This window comes from Mauremys mutica, chromosome 1 (genome assembly GCF_020497125.1).
Source record: "Mauremys mutica isolate MM-2020 ecotype Southern chromosome 1, ASM2049712v1, whole genome shotgun sequence".
Lineage (NCBI taxonomy): Eukaryota > Metazoa > Chordata > Testudines > Geoemydidae > Mauremys > Mauremys mutica.
Genome location: NC_059072.1, coordinates 316256823 through 316279016, shown reverse-complemented (window position 1 = coordinate 316279016; position 22194 = coordinate 316256823). Strand labels below are relative to the sequence as shown.

Sequence of the window (22194 nt, the reverse complement as noted above, 5' to 3'; positions counted from 1 at the left end):
ATGAAGCCATCCTTCAAAGGCATCTACAACTTCCCCATACCTTTTCTGTTCTTCCCTTTCTCAAAAACGAAATAATGATTTTATGGTTTATTCAATCTGACCCCATTACAGGTTCAAATGTTCCCCTTCAAAACCACTATAATGGGGCCTGATCATATACTCTTAGAATACTAGAATGACAGCGGTATAAAGTCCTAAAAGTTTGCATTGCATATCTGGACTCCCAATGGTGACTTGGACAAATACACTTTGTGCCATGGAAGGACAAAGTCAGGTACTTTTAGACCCAAGATTTAGATTTTATTTAAAAATTGAAAAAACCCGCCTTGTTAATAGAAAAGAAAATGTAATGATTTTTTTTCCCTTTTAAGTGTTAATAAAAACTTCATTTGATTTTTAAACATCCTCCTGCAGTGTTTGATCAATGTGAAAACTGACTATGAACAATAACTGAACAATCTAGTTTTATCCTCCAAGTAAAGGAAATACAAAAATTAAAAAAAAAAAATTATCAAAGTATTTCAGCTTTAATCATCAAATTTACTCATAACCCACACAGGGGAACTTATTGTTTTTTAAATTGTCATTTTTAACCCGAGTGTCCCTTTAATCATGTAATCAGGTTTAAACATATAATAAGAAAACGTGATTAAAATGTTTATACATTATAAATCCTATAGAGCAAAAGGGCTCCACCTTTTAGAGTTCTACCCAGTGATTGCTGACATTTTTATTTTCATATTTTTATTTAATACAACAAAGCATACTGACCATAAGACTTTCCAGTATTTAAAAATGAACTAGGGCCAACTTTCAAATATCATGATTACACCATACAAAACATAACAGGAACCCATAGGATGTGTATTTTAACAGTACATACCTATTTAAAGTCTCATTTCCCCCTTTCAAGATCTATTATAGCAGACTTAATACACTGTAATTTCATACCTAACCCGTAAAAATGGAAGACTGAGGTATGTCTTAAATGCAAATTTTCAAATAAATACTTTTTATTGTTATTGGAGTTGTTTTGTTATAGTTTCCTACACAATTACAGAAGTCTTAATTGCATCAACCACTTTTCAAGTAAGAGCCTCAGATTTAAAAACTTGTTTTGTGGTTCTCATCAGTCAGACAGCATATAGACAGCCAATGACCTTTGTTCTCACCTTACAAGTATCTAAAGATCACTAAATTCATCCCATTCCCTGTAGATCTCTTGTATGAATAGCCCCTTATTGTAGAGATACAAATTGATACCATATTACATTCTTTGAAATTAATGAGGTTTGCTTTAGGCAGTTTACTTGAGCAACCATTGTAAATATGCTGATTCTTTTTTCTGCCATCGTATCACTACAGTATAAACATGTTCAACGAGGCATGATAAACTTATCCATTCATTGCACAAAAGTAAAAAATGCATCTTGGTGTCTGCAATATAATTGCTATCTTATGCTGATAGTACCGCGCACAACTAAGTTCTTTACAATTGTCTTTGAAGAACAGAATTAAATATTAAATGAAGATCTATTTATGCAATGGACAAATATTCCTGAACAAATTTGCCATCAAGATCTCCCCCACATTTCTTAACACTCAACAGAAAATCCAATCTGGCAGAGTCCAAAGATGCACTATATCAACTGCTGTTTAAGTAATATCATTAATATAAAACCATAAACATAAGAACAAAATATTAATTTTGTCAGACTTACATTGGACTACTAAAACAATGGCAGCAATAATAGACAGAGAGATACTTTATTAGTCCAGGGACCAGGACAAATGCAAGCATTAAATTTAAAACTTACTACCATACCAGTGTTTAAGCCTAAGGTCAAAAGGATCTATGGCAATAAAATGATCAATCTCCATGCTGGCTCAGTTTTAGGTATCTGCTAAGAAGAGAATATTACCTGTGCCAAAATCCTGAAAAGAATGTAATGTGGTTTTACAGAACTGAGACCACTGTCCACTTGTACCTACTTGGTGGAATTGCACACACTCCAACTGCAGATGGGCCCTAAGAGACTAATATTTTAAGTATTCTGCTTTCTTTGCCCAGTTAGAACACACAGCCCCAAAAGACTCAGTTCTAATTAAGCATCTTAATGCTGTAAACTTAAACGCAGATGTACATTTTCATGCCAATAAAAATCTCAAAAAATAAATTTAGATAGTTTCTAGGCACAATTACATTTGGTATTTCAGTAGATAGCAAACAAATTCAAGACAAATCACGGTTTGTAATTTCAAGCTGGTGAACACTGCAATTGCAGCACATTGGTTTAGCTGCCAGATGAGACTCTGGGCCAAAAATGAAGATGGAAACAAAGGGAAGAGAGAAGGGAATCTGGGCTATAAGTGTGACAACATTTTGGATACCAATTAAAATGAACAAGCATCCAGCAAGAAATAGAAAACATAATTGTTCAGTATAAAAACCTGGTAAAAGTTGAATAATATTAAAAAGCAGAGGAAATAGTTAAAATGCAATAACTACACACATATCCTATTCCTCTAGGCTTTTCTGAGTTCTATTTAACAAAACTGTTTTGTTAGGACTTCCTCAAAAAAAGAACAAAAACAAAAAACTGTTCAACGGTATCCTATGTAGACATTATTCGAGACCCAACTATAAAGGAAAACTTGTTTACGTCACACTATCCAAAACCAAAGTTAGTACAAATGTAATAAATAGAGATTGTAAAAACATTTAACGTACATTTTTATATTAAATTTTATTTACATTTAAGCCTCCAAAACTTTGTTTAATGGAACAATCTCCAAGAGAGAATGGTCCTTTAATTGCATTAAGCCTATTTAAACCTCAGGAGAAAGTCCACTGTTCAATATTTAAAAAAGAGTGATCAAAAAGCTGGTGTTAGTTGAATATAACCTGAGTTATCGGTTATTTGAAACACTGAAAGAATTCCAAGAGTCTATACAGCTTCCCCACCTCTGTCTTCGCTGTGGAGGTGGCCTTTGTGTGTTTTTGTGAGGAGGGTCCACTGAATTCATTACAACAGAGATGGACATTTGATATTCATATCGTTCCAACATCTGAGCAATCTTCTCACGAGGGACCCCATGTTTATTCCTCCTACAAAAATAATAATTTAAATAAACTGTTTGGTACTTTTTATATGTTTTCAGTCTTTCTTAAACTTTTGAAGAGTATCTTGTGTTTTATCTTCTCCATCTATCCAGACTGTCAAATGCCATCATCTAATCTTCTGCCCACTTTCAAAATCCAGAATCACATATGCTTTTCCAACACTACAAAACAGTAAGCTTAAATATAGTTGAAGTAGATGAATTCACTACAACTGACTACATACTTCTGAAAAACAATATGCTGTAGTGGCTGGAAGTTCAGATTTAATTACCCAATATTTACCATCTTATAATATCCAAATTGTATTACATCTTTTTAACACAATTCATTGTATATATGATACATTCAAAAATATAAAACAAAAGTATTTTCCTTTATACAGAAATGTGGTACTGTTTGTCACAGTTTCAGCACAACTGCACCTGTATTTCCCCCTCTGTGGTCCCTTGAGGACACCCAATTCAAGGTTTCTGGCTCCCAGTCATCACCTCTCTTGGGCAGGGACCTGCATCTCACTCCCCCCAACCAGCTGTTTTAAGGCTGCACAGCTCCCTGTCTTCTTCTGCAATAACTGCAGCAAACCAGTCTGCCTAAAAAAAACAAGACCTGTGCTATGCTTTCTCTCCAAGGGCTATGAGTAGTGTGAATGCCAGCAGTTACAGGTTACCACACAGCTTTTTCTAAGCAAGCACATTTGTTCATCAGGTAAACAAACACGTAAAAACAAACAGCCTACCAGAAGTCACCCATTAGTCTTATGGGGCCCCAGTAGGCCAAAGTCTTTCCAATTCTTCTGCAAAGGATAGGGCCTCCTTTGGACAGCAGCTCCTGTCCGTTTGCTAGACCAGGAACAAGACCCTGAGTCAGTTTAAACTCAGGCTATTTATCCAAAAGTCCTTTCTTTGTCTATTGGTCTTTGGAGAACCTGCTTAGAAATAGTGCATGTGAGCCTCTCCGGGAAGTGGTACCTCTCTGGGAAGGTTACAACCAGGCTGATTTACCTTAGTCACCACCAGGGGCGGCTCTAGGAATTTGGCCGCCCCAAGCAGGGCAGCATGCCGCGGGGGGCGCGCTGCCGGTCGCCGGTCCCGCGGCTCCGGGGGACCTCTTGCAGACGTGCCTGCGGAGGGCGCGCTGGTCCCGCGGCTCCGGTGGACCTCCTGCAGGCATGACTGCCGAAGGTCCGCTGGAGCCGCCTGCCGCCCTGCCGGCAAAATGCCACCCCAAGCGCGCGCTTGGCGCGCTGGGGTCTGGAGCCGGCCCTGGTCACCACCCACTGTTTTTAATTCCCAGAGGAACTGTGGTAATCCTCCCTCATGGAATAGAACACAATCATACACACTGTTAATATGAATATTATGTGTACGGTGTTCTAAGATGACTCTTCTTTCTATTTACCTATCAGATACTATGGTGCTGTTAGATACAACCGTGATGGGGACCATATCAGGGACCCCCAGTTGAACACAGACCCTGCTCATTGCACTTGGCTGACTCAGCTAATGAACCCAGATTGGCTGAAGACTTCAGCACTCACAGTCTCAAACAAACACTGCAGCAGCCCTGGGTTCCTGGCTGCTCCACAGCATTCCACAGCTGCGTTTTTGGTCCTGCTCTCAGCTCCCTTTTTGCTCCTAGTCCTTACTCTGAATCCCCGCTCCTGCTTCCTGTTCCTTGTCTCTGGTTCTGTTCCTGGATTCCTAATCCTGGTTTCCAGTTCCTAGCCCCTGCTCTTGGCTCCAGCCTACAATCTGGCTCTGACCCTTGACTCCTGATTCCTGGCTCCAACTTGCTTGCTGGACTTGGTATTCATCTTCTGACCACAGCTCTGACCCGTAGCTCCTGGTTTCTGGCTCACTCCCTGGACTTAACATTCAGTTTCTGATCACTGTTCTGCCCCTAGCTCCTGGTCTCTGGCTCTCAGCTAGCCCCCCAAACTGATAATTTGGCTCCAAATCTGGCCACTAAGCCTGGTTACCTGTGTTCCAACCATTAAGCCAGCCTCCCACCCTGCCCATGGCTTGTTCATTATAGTTTGAGCAGCCCACAAAACTCTGAGAAGGCTCAAAGAGGAGCAGGGAAAAGAGACACTGATAGGGATGGATTCTGCACAGGGAGTCCTTCCTTAGCTGACCTCTGGGTTCCCTACAGAGGCGCAGAATAGCACTCTGCAGGTGAAGTATACAGTAACGGAACCAAAGATTCCTTTTAATTCCTATTGACAGTATCAAAGCTTTTTTTACTGTCTCACATGACCATTCCCATAGAGTAATCAATGGTTCACAGTCATGCTGGAAGGGCATAATGAGTGGGGTCCCGCAGGGATCAGTTTTTGGTCCGGTTCTGTTCAATATCTTCATCAATGATTTAGATAATGGCATAGAGAGTACAGTTATAAAGTCTGCAGATGATACTAAGCTGGGAAGGGTTCAAAGTGCTTTGGAGAATAGGATTAAAATTCAAAATGATCAGGACAGACTGGAGAAATGGTCAGAATGAATAGGATGAAATTCAATAAGGATAAATGCAAAGTACTTCATTTAGGAAGGAACAATCAGTTGCACACATACAAAATGGGAGATGACTGCCTAAGGAGGAGTACTGCAGAAAGAGATCTGGGGGTCACAGTGGACCACAAGCTTAATATGAGTCAACAGTGTAACACTGTTGCAAAAAAAGCAAATCCCATTCTGGGACAGGGTGGGCAAACTTTTTGGCCTGAGGGCCAAATCTGGGTATAGAAATTGTATGGCGGGCCATGAATGCTCACAAACTTGAGGGCTGGGGTGAGGGCTCCTGCTGAGGATGCGGGCTCTGGGGTGGAGCCAGAAATGAGGAGTTTAGAGTGTGGGAGGGGCCTCTAGGCTAGGGCACGGGGTTGGGATGGGGGGGGGGGGGCTCCAGCTGGGGGGTGCAGGCTCAGGGGTGGGGCTGGGGATGAGGGGTTTGGGGTGCAGTAGGGTACTCCAGGCTGGGACCAAGGGGTTCTGAGGGCAGGAGGGGGATCATGGCCGGGGCAGGAGGTTGGGCCGCAAGGGGCTCAGAGGTGCAGGCCTGGGTGGCGCTTACCTCAAGCAGCTCCCGGAAGCAGCAGCACGTCCCCCCTCTGGCTCCTATGCAGAGGCGCAGCGCTGGCCAGGCGGCTCTGCACACTGTCCCATCCACAGACAGCTCCCATTGGCCACAGTTCCTGGCCAGTAGAAGCTGCGGGAGGAGAGGGGGGCAGCATGTGGAACCCCCTGGCTGCCCCTACATGTAGGAACCAGAAGGGGGACATGCCACTGATTCTGGGAGCTGCATGGAAAGCCTCCAATCCTACTCCTCAGCGGGACTTCGAGGGCTGGATTAAAAGTTCTGACGGGCCAGATGCAGCCTGTAGTTTGCCCACCCCTGTTCTGGGATGTATTAGCAGGAACATTGTAAGCAAGACACCAAAAGTAATTCTTCCACTCTACTCTGCGCTGATTAGGCTTTAGCTGGAGTATTGTGTCCAGTTCTGGGTGCCACATTTCAGGAAAGATGTGGGCAAATTGGAGAAAGTCTAGAGAAGAGCAACAAAAATGATTAAAGGTCTAGAAAACATGACCTATGAGGGAAGACTGAAAAAAGTGGATTTGTTTAGTCTGGAAAAGAGAAGACTGAGAGGGGACATGATAACAGTTTTCAAGCACATAAAAGGTTGTTACAAGGAGGAGGGAGAAAAATTGTTCTTCTTAACCTCTGAGGATAGGACAAGCAGCAATGGGCTTAAATTGCAGCAAAGGCGGTTTAGGTTGGACATTAGGAAAAACTTTCTGTGAGGGTGGTTAAGCACTGGAATAAATTGCCTAGGGAGGTTGTGGAATCTCCATCATTGGAGATTTTTAAGAGCAGGTTAGACAAACACCTGCCAGGAATGGACTAGGTAATACTTAATCCTGCCATAAGTGCAGGGGACTGGGCTAGATGACCTCTCGAGGTCCCTTCCAGTCCTATGATTCCCCACCCAGACAAGTTCAATGGGGATCACATGGCTTCTCATGGGTTTCTGAACCAATGCCACTCCTGTTCCACATAAGACCACAGACCTATTCACCAGTAGAGCCAAGGTGGGGCTCATCATCAGTCTCCTGATTGGAAGGTGCTTGCCTGGGCTTCCCCCTCTCTGGAGTAAGCCAGTCCCTTCTTGGGGGAGTTCAAGAACTTTATCTAGGCCATGACAACATATTTCAATTACCCGAACCGGACACATACGGCAGAATCAGCACTTCAAGCCCTGAGACAAGGCCACAAGCTGGTCACTAGCTATGCCACAAAATTCTGCTGCCTCGCAGCTGACACGGAATGGAGCAAGGCAATGCAGCACCACCACTTCTGTCATGGTCTGAGTGATGAAGAGAAGGACGAAGTGGCCTGGACAGAAATCTTGGCCAGACTGGCACCTCTGATCAACCTGAACGCAAGAATTGATAGACGGCTATTGGAACGTTGCCAGGAAAAGGCAACGTGCCCTGACCATACACTAGTCTCGGTCACTCATGGCCAGACTCAGCTCCCCACTCACCTCCTGCCGCAACCAGAGCCTATGCAACTTGGCACTGACTGGTCCTGCCTTTCTGATGGTGAAAAGAACCAATGCCACTTGGAAGGCCTATGCCTTTACTGTGGCAGAACTAGACATTACGGCTCAAGTTGCCCAGCTAAAGGTCGGTCCATCTCCCAACAAGAAAATACCAGGCCTCAACCTTCTATGAGAATCCTGGTTGGGGATGGTGTAATTCCCCTGGATCTAGCTCGATATACCAGTACCACTTCACAGGTTCCCTGTTAGTGGCGGTGCTCCACCTTACTCACCTTCAGCTCCCACTGTGCTTAAGACATTTGGCCATGGCAGACATCCACCTGGAAGCCCTCTTGGACACAGGAGCATCTCACATCACCAGATATCAACATGAGTCAATTCCATCCCAGACCTCGCTGAAGCGGTCAATGGATCTCTATTTTCCTTCAGCCCAGTTACATGAGAAACAGCTCCTTCAGAAGTCGCCACTATCCAGGACCACCAGGAGACCTTACAGTTTAGCCTAATCTGTTTCCCCCCTTCGTAGTTATTTCTGGCATCACCTGGCAAACCACCCATGACCCCCACAACTGCTGGAGCTCTAGCATGTTCAAGTTCACCTCTCTGCAATGATGTCAGATCTGCCTTCTCAACCTCAGTCAGGGGAAAGAGGCAGCCCCCATCTTATACTTGTTGAAGCTGTCTCTCTCCAAGCCAGGCTAAGGCAGGTTAGGAGGGGCCACACTAGATACAGCCAGCCCCCAACTACTATGGCTATAACTGCAAAGTACCAGGATCTGTTTGATATTTTTGACAAAGGGAGGACCAATATTTTGCTGCCTCATCAGCCCTATAATTGCCCTATACATATCCAGGCTGGAGTGGAAATCCCTTTTGGACATATTTATTCTCTTTCAAAACCCAAGCTGCAGGCCCTTAGAAGCTACCTACAAGAGAGTCCGTGCAAGGGGTCCATCTGTCCCTCCAAGTCCTCGGCCAGGGCTCCAATTTTATTTGTCACCAAGAAGGATGGTTTCCTACACCTGTGGGTTGACTATTACATTCTGCACCTGTTATAGACATTTTGAATACACTGTGATGCTGTTCTGACTACACAATGCCCCTGCTACTTTTCAACATTTTATAAATGACATTTTCAAAAATATGTTGGACCATTTTGTAGTAATTTATTTAGATGACATCCTGATCTTCTCTGAAAACAAGAACCAGAATGACCAGCATGTACACCATGTTCTAGAAAGAATACGTCAGATGACTTATACACTAAATTAGAAAAACATGAATTTGATTGGAACATAGTTGAGTTTCTGGGTTACACTGTCTCCCCAGAGGGGCTGTGAGCCCACATAAGGTCTCTACCATCCCAGAGTGGGCTGCTCCGAGGGATATCTGGGGCATATAATGATTCTTAGGGTTTGCTAACTTCTACCAGTGTTTCATCTGAGATTTCGATACCCAGTAGCCCCCCAATGGCCCTTCTCAAAAAGGGAGCCTGGTTTGTCTGGTCTGCAGAGATTCAACATGTATTCAATCAGCTAAAAGAGGCTTTCATTTCTGCTCCAAACCTTGTCCATCTAGACCTCTTTTGTTGACAATGGTGGCTGACATTTCTGATTTTGCCAGTCAATCTTTTACTCCCAACTCACTGATTCTCAATGCCATAATTCAGCCCTTAGCACAGAATTAGTATGTGGTCACTCCTATTTTAAGTCTTCCTTAGTATGAATTGGTAAGGGATGTGGGGAGGAAGGGCAATGTCCAGTGGCACAGGCAGATGCAAAGAATTTGCACTGAGGAAGGCATCTGCAGAGAGCCATTAAGGCCACAAAGGTGCACAGTGGTGACAGTGGAGGGGGCATGGCCACAGTTACTAATGCATTCATTCAGTACATCCCCACGTAAGGCTGCTCTCCAATGGCATAAAACCTGAAGAAGCGGGATAGTAGAACCACCGCTTGCCATTACTCTATTGTAAATTCTCCCAAAGCACAATGAACATCTCCAGCACAAGGAACTGCAGTTTTGTACCTCCACAGACAATTCACTTTAGACCTATATAGATGAATGAATGCCTCTATGGAGGGAGAAACAGCAACTGTTTAACAGAGGAGAACAACACTCCACACCAATACTATACCCAATTGCAGGAGAAATGTAAAATGCAATTACCAAGAGAGGAATCTGGCCAGGTCACCAGTGTTAACTTCCCTAACTCTTGCAAAATAATTTCATGGACTATTTCATAATTATATGTGGTCAGAACTAATTGGTAAGATATTGATTCTCACAGCAGTGTCTCTGACATGTGCAACACCTGTTCAATACTGACTTTGAGGACAGAATGTCTTACTGAACCACCAAACACCACTTCCTAAGCAATCCTGCATTTTCCTTGATGACTTTCTACACAAGTAGTAACTAGACCTTCCCCTGCTTAGTTATTAAGAGCTGATGAGATACTGAATTGGTATGCCTACTTTTGTTTCGCTCCAGTATTATATTAGAGCCATTACACTTCTTTATGTAAGTTTTCATTATAACGTACGTTTTGAAAGAGTTCAGATACTTGGTCATAAAGAGTTTAGTTTAATTTGAGTGAGATTATTCATGCAATTTCTTAGTGTTTAGTAATTATTTTTCTTTTTATATACACTATTTTAATATTTTTAGTTACCAAAACAATTGTGCTCTTTTGACTACTATCTAGTTAGAAGATGAATGTTCTTACTATTATTTCCTTATCCCCTGTTAACATACCATTGCAAGGCTAACTCAACCCAATCACTTTGTCGGTAGCCTTAGAATGATACCGTATCAACAAGAGATGGGGAAGAAACAGTAAAAATCTTTATACATTTGACTTCTCCCAAGTTTGCCTGGCATGCACTGTCATCCCATAATTTCAAAAGGATCTAGAGTGGATGACAAACATCAGGAATTAACAAACAAAATTAAATGGGCACCACCATAACAGATCAGATCAAATGTCTATCTAATCCAGTATCACATTTCCAACAGTACTTAATATCAGATGATTTGTGATGGACAATTATGGAATAGCCTGCTTATATGGGAATTTTTTTCCTAATCCACACTATTAAGAGTGGAGTTACACCCTTAGGCATGAGGATTTATATTCCTTATAAAATCTTTTATCTTACCTAATTAAACTGTGGGTGTTCTTATCTATATAAATGTCTAATCTACATAAATGCTCATGGCCTCAGTCACATCTTGTAGCAATGACTTCCCAGGTTAATTTAATCATCCACTCTGTAAGGAAGTGTGTCCTATGGGCCTGATTATTTTTCCACTTAAGTCCATGGAAATTTTGCTGTTGATATCAAAGGGACCAGGACGCAGGGTCCTCTGTGTACTCCTGAGCTGATATTTATGTAAGCAGTATATTTACATAAATATTAACAGAAGTCAGTACATACTAGAAAACAAATGTTAGCAGTAAAGCACTTAAGCAACTGATGAAGTACTGAGAAAAATTTAAATTAAACCACAATACAAAAGAAAAAAGAAAATAACTATGATGGCTACTATAACACAAGTCTTACTTTTCTAACTCCTCTGGATCAAACTTCCACCATGTGTCTGGCTCATGGAATTCCACTCTGTAGCCTTTCCCTAGAGCCTACAGCAAACAAAGAAATACAGTATGCATGATAGGTGTAACATTATTATACTAGTTTATGCTGCAACAAATAGAAAAAATATTAATGAAAACCAGATTGTTATTAAAATTAAATACGAAGCAGTCTTAGCCCACTGAACTTTAGATCACTTACCCCACAACCTCTAGGTTTCATCTTAGGCTAAAAACATTAGGTCAAGTCAATTCAAACTAGACTACCTATTAGTGGCTATGTCAAAGAAATATCCTGTTCGAGGAGAGAAAGGAATGTCAACAAGGAAGACCCATTACTAGACAAAGTGTTGCATTCGTGCTTTGTGAAGGTAGATCTGCAAAAAAAAAAACCACACACGACAGTATAACAACAATGGATTTAATTACACAGTAGTTATATTTACCATTTCCACATATGGCTTCATTTCCCAGGCTTGAGTATTAGTGTTGTCTATTATAATTGGAGATCTTCCCTGGTCCACTGCTTGTTTTGCTGCAGTAAATAAAGATTACAAAACAACCCTCAATATATGAGTGAAAAATTGGAACGAAATTCTATTTCAAGTAAAATGATGACAAGCATTTTTGTTCTATAAGGGGTTTGCATTAGTATGTCATGTGATTAATTAAGCAATCTAAACTGGATTTCTATTTAATTAGATTCCACTTAAATAAGAAGGCCACAGCTTCAGGGTAAACCAACAAACAGTAATCTACTTGACAGAGACAAGTGCTAACAGAGCTATATAGTTAACAGAGAAAACTGCCTATTGCCTTCTTGATTCCTAATAAGAAGCTATGGAGGCATTTGTTGTGGGGAACAAGACAAGAAGAGTTTGTTGGCTAAACAACTTTTATAATTACTTTTACAGTTAATTCCTAGAATAATAATTACAAGGGCCACATTACATGGAATACACATTTATTATGAAGAGATGGCATGAAAATGCTTCTAGAAAAACTTATGCCTAAGATACTTTATTGCTTTAAGAAACTAATATTTCCACTCATAAAATCCCATATGAATAACTGCAAACTATCAAGGCCAGAACTTTTGGCTGAGCTAGAGCATATCTTTTAGAAAGACCTTCAATCTTGATTTAAAGACTTCAACCACCACATTTCTAGGTAAATTGTTCTAATAGCTAATTAACCTTTCTGTAAAAAAATCTGCACCCTGTTTCTGATCTTAATTTATTCTAGCTTCACCTTCTGGCTCAGGGGTTCTCAAACTGGGGTTCGTGACCCCTCAGAGGGTCGTAAGATTATTACATGAGAGGTCATGAGCTGTCAGCCTCCACCCTCAAACTCCACTCACTTCCAGCATTTATAATAGTGTTAAATGTAAAAAAGAGTTTCTAATTTATAAGGGTGGGTCACACTCAGAGGCTGGCTGTGTGAAAGAGGTCACCAATACAAAAGTTTGAGAACCTTTGTTCTAGTCACTCCATCTTTTTATGGCTTTGTGTATTAAACTGAAAAGGCCTCTACTACCAGAAATATTTTCCCCATATAGATACTTATAGACGGATCAAGTATCACCAGTCAACTTTCTTTGCTGAATGGAGTTTTAGTTTTAGGAGTAAGACCTCAAATCATTCTGGTAGCTCTTTTCTAAATCCTTTCCAATTTGTCAAAGTCCATTTTTAAATGTGGAAACCAAAACGGAATGCAGTATTCCAGGAAGGACTAGCCACTAAGCAACATGAGGTGGTAAGGAGGAGGCAAGACTGACTCAAATGCAAAAAAGGGGTAAGAAGGAAATTGGAAGGAGTAGACTGGTAATGAGTGAGTGGAAGCAGGGATAAGAGTAAATGGCCCAGAATATGGTGTGGTGGTGAACAGAAACAGAGAAATGGGAGAAGTAGCTGGGGGAAAGGAGTAGGAGCAGAGAGAGGCAGGGACAAAAGGGCCTATAATCTCTAGAGCACATTTCCCTTCAGAAGATGGAATTGGGCCCAGGTTTCCAGATAAAAAGATTGTAAGGCAATCATATATTAGAGTAATGGAAGGCAAGGCAGATACCAGTTATCTGTTTAGGTCAAGTGGTAGAAGCGTTTCTGATAGGTTTAAGATCTAAATCCTGCTGATGACCCATGCAAGAGTCAGCAGGGTTCCACATGATGGAATGTGGGTGGGTTTCAGTTTAATTTTTTTAAAACCCGAAGAAGTTAAAAGCAAAAAGCCCAAACAACCTATGTTAAAAGTGTGTCAAATCTGCAAAGTCAAGTGCACAAAATTAGGTAATGACAGAACTAAGGTTGCCTGTGCAACCTTAATTCAATTCCCCTTGTGCATATGCATTAAGACATAGCCTTTAATTATATGATCACATACTATTTTTTTCCATATAAACTTCTAAACCTCATTTAGTGAGCAGGCTAGGCCTGCTCTGGGGATGAATCACAGTGTGTAATGAATGAGACTACTGTCTATAAGAACCATGCATCCCCAACTTGATTCAGAAGTTGGAAGGTATATAGTTACTAAAGCAGGAGATTGCAGGGAAAGAGGATTGTCTCATACTTAAAGCACTTGAATGTCATCTTGGAGAACTGGATTCTATCACTGCTTCTCCCACAAAGTTCCTATGTGATACTATATAAGATTTTAAATGAAACTTTTCAGAAGCTGCCACTAACTGTGTGTGACCCAAGGACCTCTTGATGCCAACTGGCAGAGAACACAGGGGTGCATAAGCGTTACAGGGATCCCCTGGTTCTGGTATTTACATTCACCAAAGACTGTCATGCCAGGTTTCTACTGAAAGCCTGTGTCACACCGATCATCATAATCTTTGTGAAATGTATGTGTGAATAATATGTAAGGAGCTATGTACTATATAAGTAACTGTGAATTATGCCTTGAAGTTAAAGACAGATCACCTGGAGGTGACATACCTTAAGAAAGGTTACATCAGATATGAGGTAGGAGACATTTATCTCCTTGGCTGACCATTGTGTATTGCATATCTTACAATGGAAATCTATTTGCATACTGAGTCAAATACCAATGAAGAGATTGTGGGGACTTCAGGAAAAAAAATCAAGAGGAAGATGTGAACAGCATGGGGGCAGAGGGAGGAGAGAAGAAAACCCTATTTACAGGTGAAGAATAAAGGACTGGTCTAATATATCAATATATATCAGAGATACCCTGGCATCCTTCATCTTGGAGACAAGGTGACAGCAGACCTTTGGTCTCATGAAAGGAAGGTCTCAGCCATTCAGGTTGAAAACACCATGAAAAGCATTTTGGGTAAGCAGTACCTTATTAGAGAAGAGGGCATTTTACTATTTAAGTTGTAGTGAAGTCTATCACTGGAAGGGTGAACTAGAGGGACTCAGGTACAGGTCACCCTGTAACTGTGATAGTGATCATGTAATTAAAGACAGTAGCATAATGCATATGCACAAGGAGTTCAAATTAAAGTTGCACAAGCAACCATAATTCTGGTATTTCCTAATGTTTGACTATTTGACTTTGCAACCTTACTTTTTTTTAACAGTTTTTTAAATGCAATATATAATTATAATATACAAATTGCTTTAGTATCAGTTACAATCTGTACATTTAATTTTCAACTTAATATTTTGGAGTCTAAAATTTCACTCTGAGCTAAAATCTAATCAGTAGTTTTGTAAAATAGGTATCAGGAAATTCTCAAGTGTTCTGACATGGATAACTTTAAATTACCTTTCCAGCTTTACAAAAATTTCATAAATTATCATTGACTAATTTCCTCATTTGGGAAGTGTACTTTCATTTTTGCTTTCTTCACCATGATCCTAGTATAAGTAGTATTCAAGGCTTATATACGTGTAGGGCTTCAAGCACTTTAGCAAGTCTATGAATAAATGTATGCACCTCCCCACCACATACATAATGATGTAATTAATAGCTGCTTGCACCCAAAGCTGTACAAAGGCATTCATTGCAAGCTAAAACTGAAGGTAATCAGCTGTTCTGGTACTGCACAGACACACCCCAGCTTCAAAAAATAGGAACAGTGTTCCTATTAAATATTGTAATACAGAAATATTGGATAACTTAGATAAATGGATAAGGAGATATAGAGCTTTTCACCTCTAGGTCACTAGTTTGAGCTAGTCTCAGATCAGAAATGACTACAAATCATTATCAAATGACTACAAATCATTATGAAATGATTGTTTGGTGGCCTTTATTTATAAAATGCCCTCTAACATGTCTCAGGGACAAAAAACACTTAAGAATGTACATTTTTTGCCCTCTACCAGAAGAAGAAAAAAATTACAGTTCTCCAAAAACAAATTCCCTTCCAAAACAATCTCTTATCAAACACTGTGTCATAAGGTCAACATACCAGATTATTGCTGACCAATTTTGATTGAAAATAAGGAAAAAAATTTTGAACTGAGACTATTCTGTCACTGAACATTTAAATCTAGAATCTATTCATTCAAGCACTTCAGCTGACCTGATTCACCATGCTGGCTCACTGGGAGAAAAGTGGTCTTTTCTATAGCTAAGATCTAGAACAAGTAAAGCTTTTCAAGATTAAAGTCAAGCTCTGTTCTATATCGAGAAATTAACTGGAAAACTATGAAGACTTCTGTAATACATTTCCTGCATGCAGGAAACCATATTTTGCAATAGTTGGAGTACCCAAGACTTCTTCAGTGTGGCCCAAATCAGAGCATTTTGCAGTAATCACATCCAGAAAACACAGTGGCATGGATAACTGTGATGAGGTCTGTATGTGTAAGAAAATGTTGTAAACAACTTAAGAACATAACAACTGCCATATTGGGTCAGACCAAAGGTTCATCTAGCCCAGTATCCTGTCTTCCGACAGTGGCCAATGGCTGGCGCCCCAAAGGGAATGAACAGAACAGGTAATCATAAAGTGATCCATCCCCTATCGCCCATTCCCAGCTTCTGGCAAACAGAGGCTAGGGACACCATCCCTGCCCATCCTGGCTAATAGCCATTGATTGGCCTATTCTCCATGAATTTATCTAGTTCTTTTCTAAACTTGCCGGACAGATGTAAAAAAACCACAAACAAAACAAAATCCTCTCTTCACCACGTCCATGACCACCACCCAGGTTTACAGGGGTCCAAGAGCATTCCCACGTTTAAATTCCTTGGACAAAAGACGAGCAAATAAAAGGAGTAGAAATAATTGTTTCCTTTAACCCATCAGCCACTTCTATTTTGTCTGGTTTACACAGAAAGATCATTCTCATCCAAGTCCCAGTCTTGGCCAGGTGCTGAGAAAGCACAGACACATCATCCAGGTCTGACAGAGCATAATGATGACCCAAAATTTCACGGCATTTATAAGAGGTTCTTCAGAGCAGATAAGCAATTGTTCAGAACCACTCTCCAATACCTCTTGGGCCTTGTCTAGAGAAGGAAAAAGGTGCTTATTTTCAAATTGAGTTTAACTATGTTTATTGGTGCTAAATGGAATTAACAACATTAGCTCAATTTTTCCAGGTGAATTATAGCCTTGGCATACTAAAAATTAGCAAAGGATATAAAACTAAGTCTATACTGGTGCTAAATTAGGTTTTAAATTGAGTTGAGTTAATTTGATTGAAAATAAGCACCTTTTCCCTTACTCTATACAAAGCCTTGGAGAGGAAACTTTCAACTAGTGGCCACAGGCAGGTTAACAAAACCTCACTATCAAAGATTGCTGACAGATTTAAAAGGATCCAAATAATCAAACTATTGTCCATTTCCAGGAAGAGATTAGCCACCAAATGAGTTACAGTCTCATTCCAAGTGAACAAGTGTCTATATCAGAAAATCCACCACAATTACCATAGTTGGCAGTTTTAAACAAACGGCCAATGAATCAATTAACCTACTCTCTACTCCTGAAGCTGGTCCCTCTATAACTCTATTGAGACGCAATGGATGAAGCCTACACTGTTGCTGTTCCACTATTTCGATAGAATACGAAAATGTATCTGTGCTTACTTGAAAATTTCCTTTTTTTAAATAAGATCCACAGATCCTTTACAATGGGTACTTCAGCCTGCTTGGGGGTAAAACCAGACCTATCAGTCATTAGCAGCCTGGGAATGCCCTACTTCCTGAAGTTCCCTCCAGTTCAGATAACTTCCACAGCCAGGATAATTCACATCTACTTAAATGTACAGATTGTGCTAAATACACTTTGAGGAAAAACACTACTATTTCTCCTACTGCAAAGCAAGGTAAATTCTAACTAACAGCAACAAACTCAAATCCTTGGATGTCAATTTCCATCTCTATTCTTTATGACCCATTTGTCTCCATGGTGGGCCAGATCTGTGGACTTTATTACTTAAAGAAAGAAAATTTTCAAGTAAGCATAGATAAATTTTCTTATTTTTGGTGCATAGATCCACAGATCCATTACAATGGGATTTTCACAACAGTGTCCTACCACAATGGGAAGCAGGAATATGCTTTAAAAATGGACATCCAAAACAAGGTAAATTATATAAATATTGCCTCCATCTTTCCTTGGGTGCTAAGGTGTGGATAAAATTTCTGCCCAAAGAAAGGAAATGGCATTGTCTAAGACTGGATGAGCAAATATTCAGAATATAGTGAAGTCTAGCAGATCTCAATAGCAGAGACATGACTACTCTGTCCTGACATTGTCAATGCCCCTAAGGACTGGACTTTGATGCTTAACTGAAGGAGGAATATTTCTTGAATTTATTTAAAGAATGGATGCTATGACAGCTGTCTGAATTAAAAGTACAATACTAAATCTCAGTTAAAAAGCTCTCAATTTATTTAAAAACAAAAAAACAAGAAACTCGTCTGATTGAAGATATTAGCTATCTGGAGGTCTACCCTAATGGACAGGAAGTATAACAACCCTTCCTGCAAGGTTTCAATCCAGGCAATGCTGTAAGGAGCAGGACAGACAACATGCGAAGGTTGTACTCTGACTACGTGAGGTTAGGGTAAGATTGATGCCCTAAAGAGATATTTAATGTTGGGATGTGTAAAAACTGTGTTTTATTGAATATGCTGAGAACATTATACTACAGACCCTTGACCTTTTTGCTGGGACACACACACACTCACAATAATGCGCTCCAGGCTATGGCCACTCAAGGATATGTTTCACTGATTTAACATGGTAGTTATTCTACTGGCTGGTGCACAGTCCACAGTTTAAGTTCTATTCGTTTCCTTCTCTTCTGGAGTCCATGACAGCAATAAGTCATCTCATCCAAATATTCATTTTAAACCTGTCCGGTTGCAGAGGAAAGATTGGTTTTGCAACAGCAGATCTCTTCTGTGAGATAGGGACATCTAAAGATCCATTGCTGTGTTAACCAGACCTGAGAACCACAGCACCTGCTTCCAGAAAGGCTTAAATGATATTTTACTGTTTTCTCATTCCTATATTTTGTATTGTTCTGGGGAACAGTGGAAAAGGTGGGAAGACATATAGGAGGGACCCTGCACAACTTAGCAAGATGTCACTCACCACCTTACTTCCTGGGTCCTTACACACAAAGAGGCCTCAGAGCACTTTTTTTACTGTTTTCAGATGCAAAGAGGTCAATCATCACCCCACCAAATTGATTTAAAATTAACAAGTTATTTCTGGGTGTAGAAGTCACTCTGCTCATCTGACTTTTGCCACGTGTAAATCCTGATGTCCATCGCCTCCTTGATGGGCAGTGCACACAGAGAGAGGAAACTCTGCTCCACCCAAGACAGAATTTCTCTCTGGGATAGAGCAGATCGTCTTCTTCCCACATATTATGAAAACCTGTCAGTTCACATTGACTATCATGACCCAAACAGATCTGTTATCCATAGAAGGAGCAATGCTCTGATCTCTCAGTTCAATTCATTGTGTTCCAGCTAGTGGATGCCATGATCTCCCTTTTTTGGTACCCTGATCTGGAGGAACTCTTCAAAATATCTGATTTTCTACATACACCAGTTATAGGAGCACAGAACATGGAGCTTGTTCTCTGTCAACAGGTAAGACAGGGAAGATACGGAGGGGATACCCAAATCTACTGTATAAGTATCGTATTAACTCTAGATCATTGAAACATGCCTGTGTACGATATCAGAATTCCTAAAAGGCTCCAGAAAGAATTGGATTTTTATTTCTGTGACATCACTTGTTTTCCCTTATGGCCATCTTCATCTTCTGTTAACATTTTTCTGAGATGAATGTTCCTTCGTACCTAATGGTATTAATTCTCATCACAGGCCTATGACTGAATTCCTTGGAACTGTGTTTGTCCTGAATCCAAAGGAACTCCAGGAACTGCATCACTCTGGGTGTGGTTGCATCTTCAGCTTTCTATCTGTACAGAAACCCGATAAGACAAATAGTTGGACAAGCGATGAGTGAATTTCCTTCTCCCCTAAAGAGAATATTATTGCTACCCCGATCCTGGTGAGAGACCCTTGGAGCACACGTAAGATCATACAGTAAAGAGAGAAATTTGAAAACATAAGAATTGCCTGATGATGGTAAAATGGGACGGCTTTGATGACAAGCCTGCATTAGGAACTTATTTAGATGTTTCAGACAGGACATTGCTCTGCCTGACCCCAATTTTGTGTGTCTAGAAATAGGAGCAGTACAATGCTATGATTGTGAGTAGCTGGGACTGGGAATGGGACAAAGATATTCCTGAAATTCTTCCAAAACTCCATAGGTAATCCACTCTGGACAATGTCCAGTGACTCCATTTGACCAAAGTTACAGGTAAGACCTTTTGCCCCCAAAATAAGAGAGCCTGTCACCAATTAGGTGTCTACCTCCAGTTAAGGCTGGTTGTGAGACCCGCAGATACCTCTGAGGCAACAGAGGACAGTTACTGACTTGGCACTTGTTCTAGCTACCACTTGTAAAGATGTATTTTTGTCGGCTACACTTCACAAACTGCTTCAATTTGCTATATGACCTGTATTCCTTTTGATGATGTCTGGCAGGACTCAGGACTGTAAAGACTCTTCTGTTGATCATGAGCAGTCTCAGCTTTCTATGAAGTTTCCCATTGTATCACTAAAATAGCTGGGAACTAATTTGTCTGAGCATTTAATCCCAAGGTCCAAAGCCCCATATACATGCATGAAACAAATATGAATCCTTCTCTCTCCCTTTTTCTTCTTTCCAGGGAGATGTCCTTAGGTCATGCAATCTTTAGGTTGCAATAATCTCCACTTATGTTAGTGCTGCTTATGAAAGCATGGGGAGACCCTCAGCGTGTCAGATGAAAGTTCATATTTGCTTATTTTTGTTCATCTGATGCCACCTAAAAGTTTCCATGCCCAAAGGAGAAGGCTGCAATGAGATGATGCATGACTGAACTTGGCTGGCTGTAAAGGGTCTGTACAGTAAAGAGGCCATTCTTTCAAGTAAAAATCTCCCTGAGTTCAAAACACTGAATCACTGACCACAAGGGAAAACAGCCACATTTATCTATGACACCAATCCCATGTTAAATATTGACTAGTGAACACGGAGGAATCTTTTGCCCTTATAAAATGGAGGCCAGGGCAGAAATAAATAAATGGTGAGTCAAGAGGCCCCACACTGCCACTGTCTCTTTCATTACCCCATAACCATTTGTCTGATGGGAAGGGATGGAAGTGATGACGAGAAACATGGCAACCTGCAACAGAGGTTGGAAACAATATCCTAGATATCTGATGACGAGAGACATGGCAACCTGCAACAGAGGTTGGAAACAATAACCTGGATATTAGGGCATGGTGATGCACAATAGCAGCTGGGAATGACAGCATGATACTCTCCCAGGCTTTTTGGTGTGGCCAGAAATCCCTATCCCTTTAGTACAGGAGTCGGCAACCTTTCAGAAGTGGTGTGCCGAGTCTTCATTTATTCACTCTAATTTAAGGTTTCGCATGCCAGTAATACATTTTAACATTTTTAGAAGGTCTCTTTCTATGTCTATAATATATAACTAAACTATTGTTGTATGTAAAGTAAATAAGGTTTTTAAAATGTTTAAGAAGCTTCATTTCAAATTAAATTAAAATGCAGAACCCTCTGGACCAGTGGCCAGGACCTGGGCAGTGTGAGTGCCACTGAGAATCAGCTCACGTGCCGCCTTCGGCACGCCTGCCATAGGTTGCCTACCCCTGCTTTGTACATCTTCCCAGAGTGCATAAGGAAAAGTATATGGCTACAACCTTTCTTGGGTAAGAAGCTTCAGACCTCCTATATGTTGTTTCACAATACTCAGTACTCTATTGTCTAACAGTGTCTATCCTCTGCTGTGTTATTTGTTTAAATGTATTTTATATTTGATTTTTAACTCTGATTTCATCTGCTGGCCTTCCTCCTTCAAGCAGGAAGAATTCCCTTTGCATGTGTGTTAAGTGGGAGGAGGTGCACACCTAGAGGAATCCACACATATCTATGGCCTAGTCTTTTCTGCACTGATCTGCCCTGCTGCACTTTGAAGATGAGCAGAGCAACTCTCACTGAGGATTATCTGCCCTGCTGCACTTTGTGAAGGTCAGCAGGGGAAACAGCGCCAATTTTAATATTAATTTATTCCCTCTTTGGGAGTTTGTCCTCATAATCCTGCTTCAGAAGGGGGAGTGAAACTGGTCCCAAATTGCTCCAGAAATATTCCAAGCGACTACCGATATCTCTGTCATCAATGAGGCTGGATGTATTTGTTTTCCTTTTGGGTCTTTCAGGAAGGCCCTGTCCTGGTGCTCAAAGATGGACTTCCCCAGAAGCTCCACCCCTCTCTACTGCCTGGGAGCCACATGGTCCAGATAGGTTTCCCTGAAGGACTCAGACTGGAATAGGAGTAGGGACTCCTAGAGGAGGCAATTCTAGAGATGAGAGGATGGGGAGGGAGC

The 22194-nt window shown here is 40.8% G+C and overlaps 1 protein-coding gene across 5 annotated transcripts in view; it reads right to left on the bottom strand.

Moving 5' to 3' along the window:
* The window catches only part of LOC123370066, a 121545-nt gene that overhangs the window by 73552 nt on the left and 25799 nt on the right, over nt 1–22194 (bottom strand). For 4 of the 5 annotated variants that reach the window (XM_045016286.1, XM_045016305.1, XM_045016296.1 and 1 more), the window contains exons 4-6: nt 11727–11815; nt 11252–11328; nt 2966–3109 (exon numbers count right to left, since the gene is read on the bottom strand). In XM_045016286.1, the coding sequence (XP_044872221.1) occupies nt 2966–3109; nt 11252–11328; nt 11727–11815 (310 nt within the window). The remainder of the gene's footprint in view (nt 1–2965; nt 3110–11251; nt 11329–11726; nt 11816–22194) is intronic. The other variant, XM_045016312.1, reaches the window with a different exon arrangement.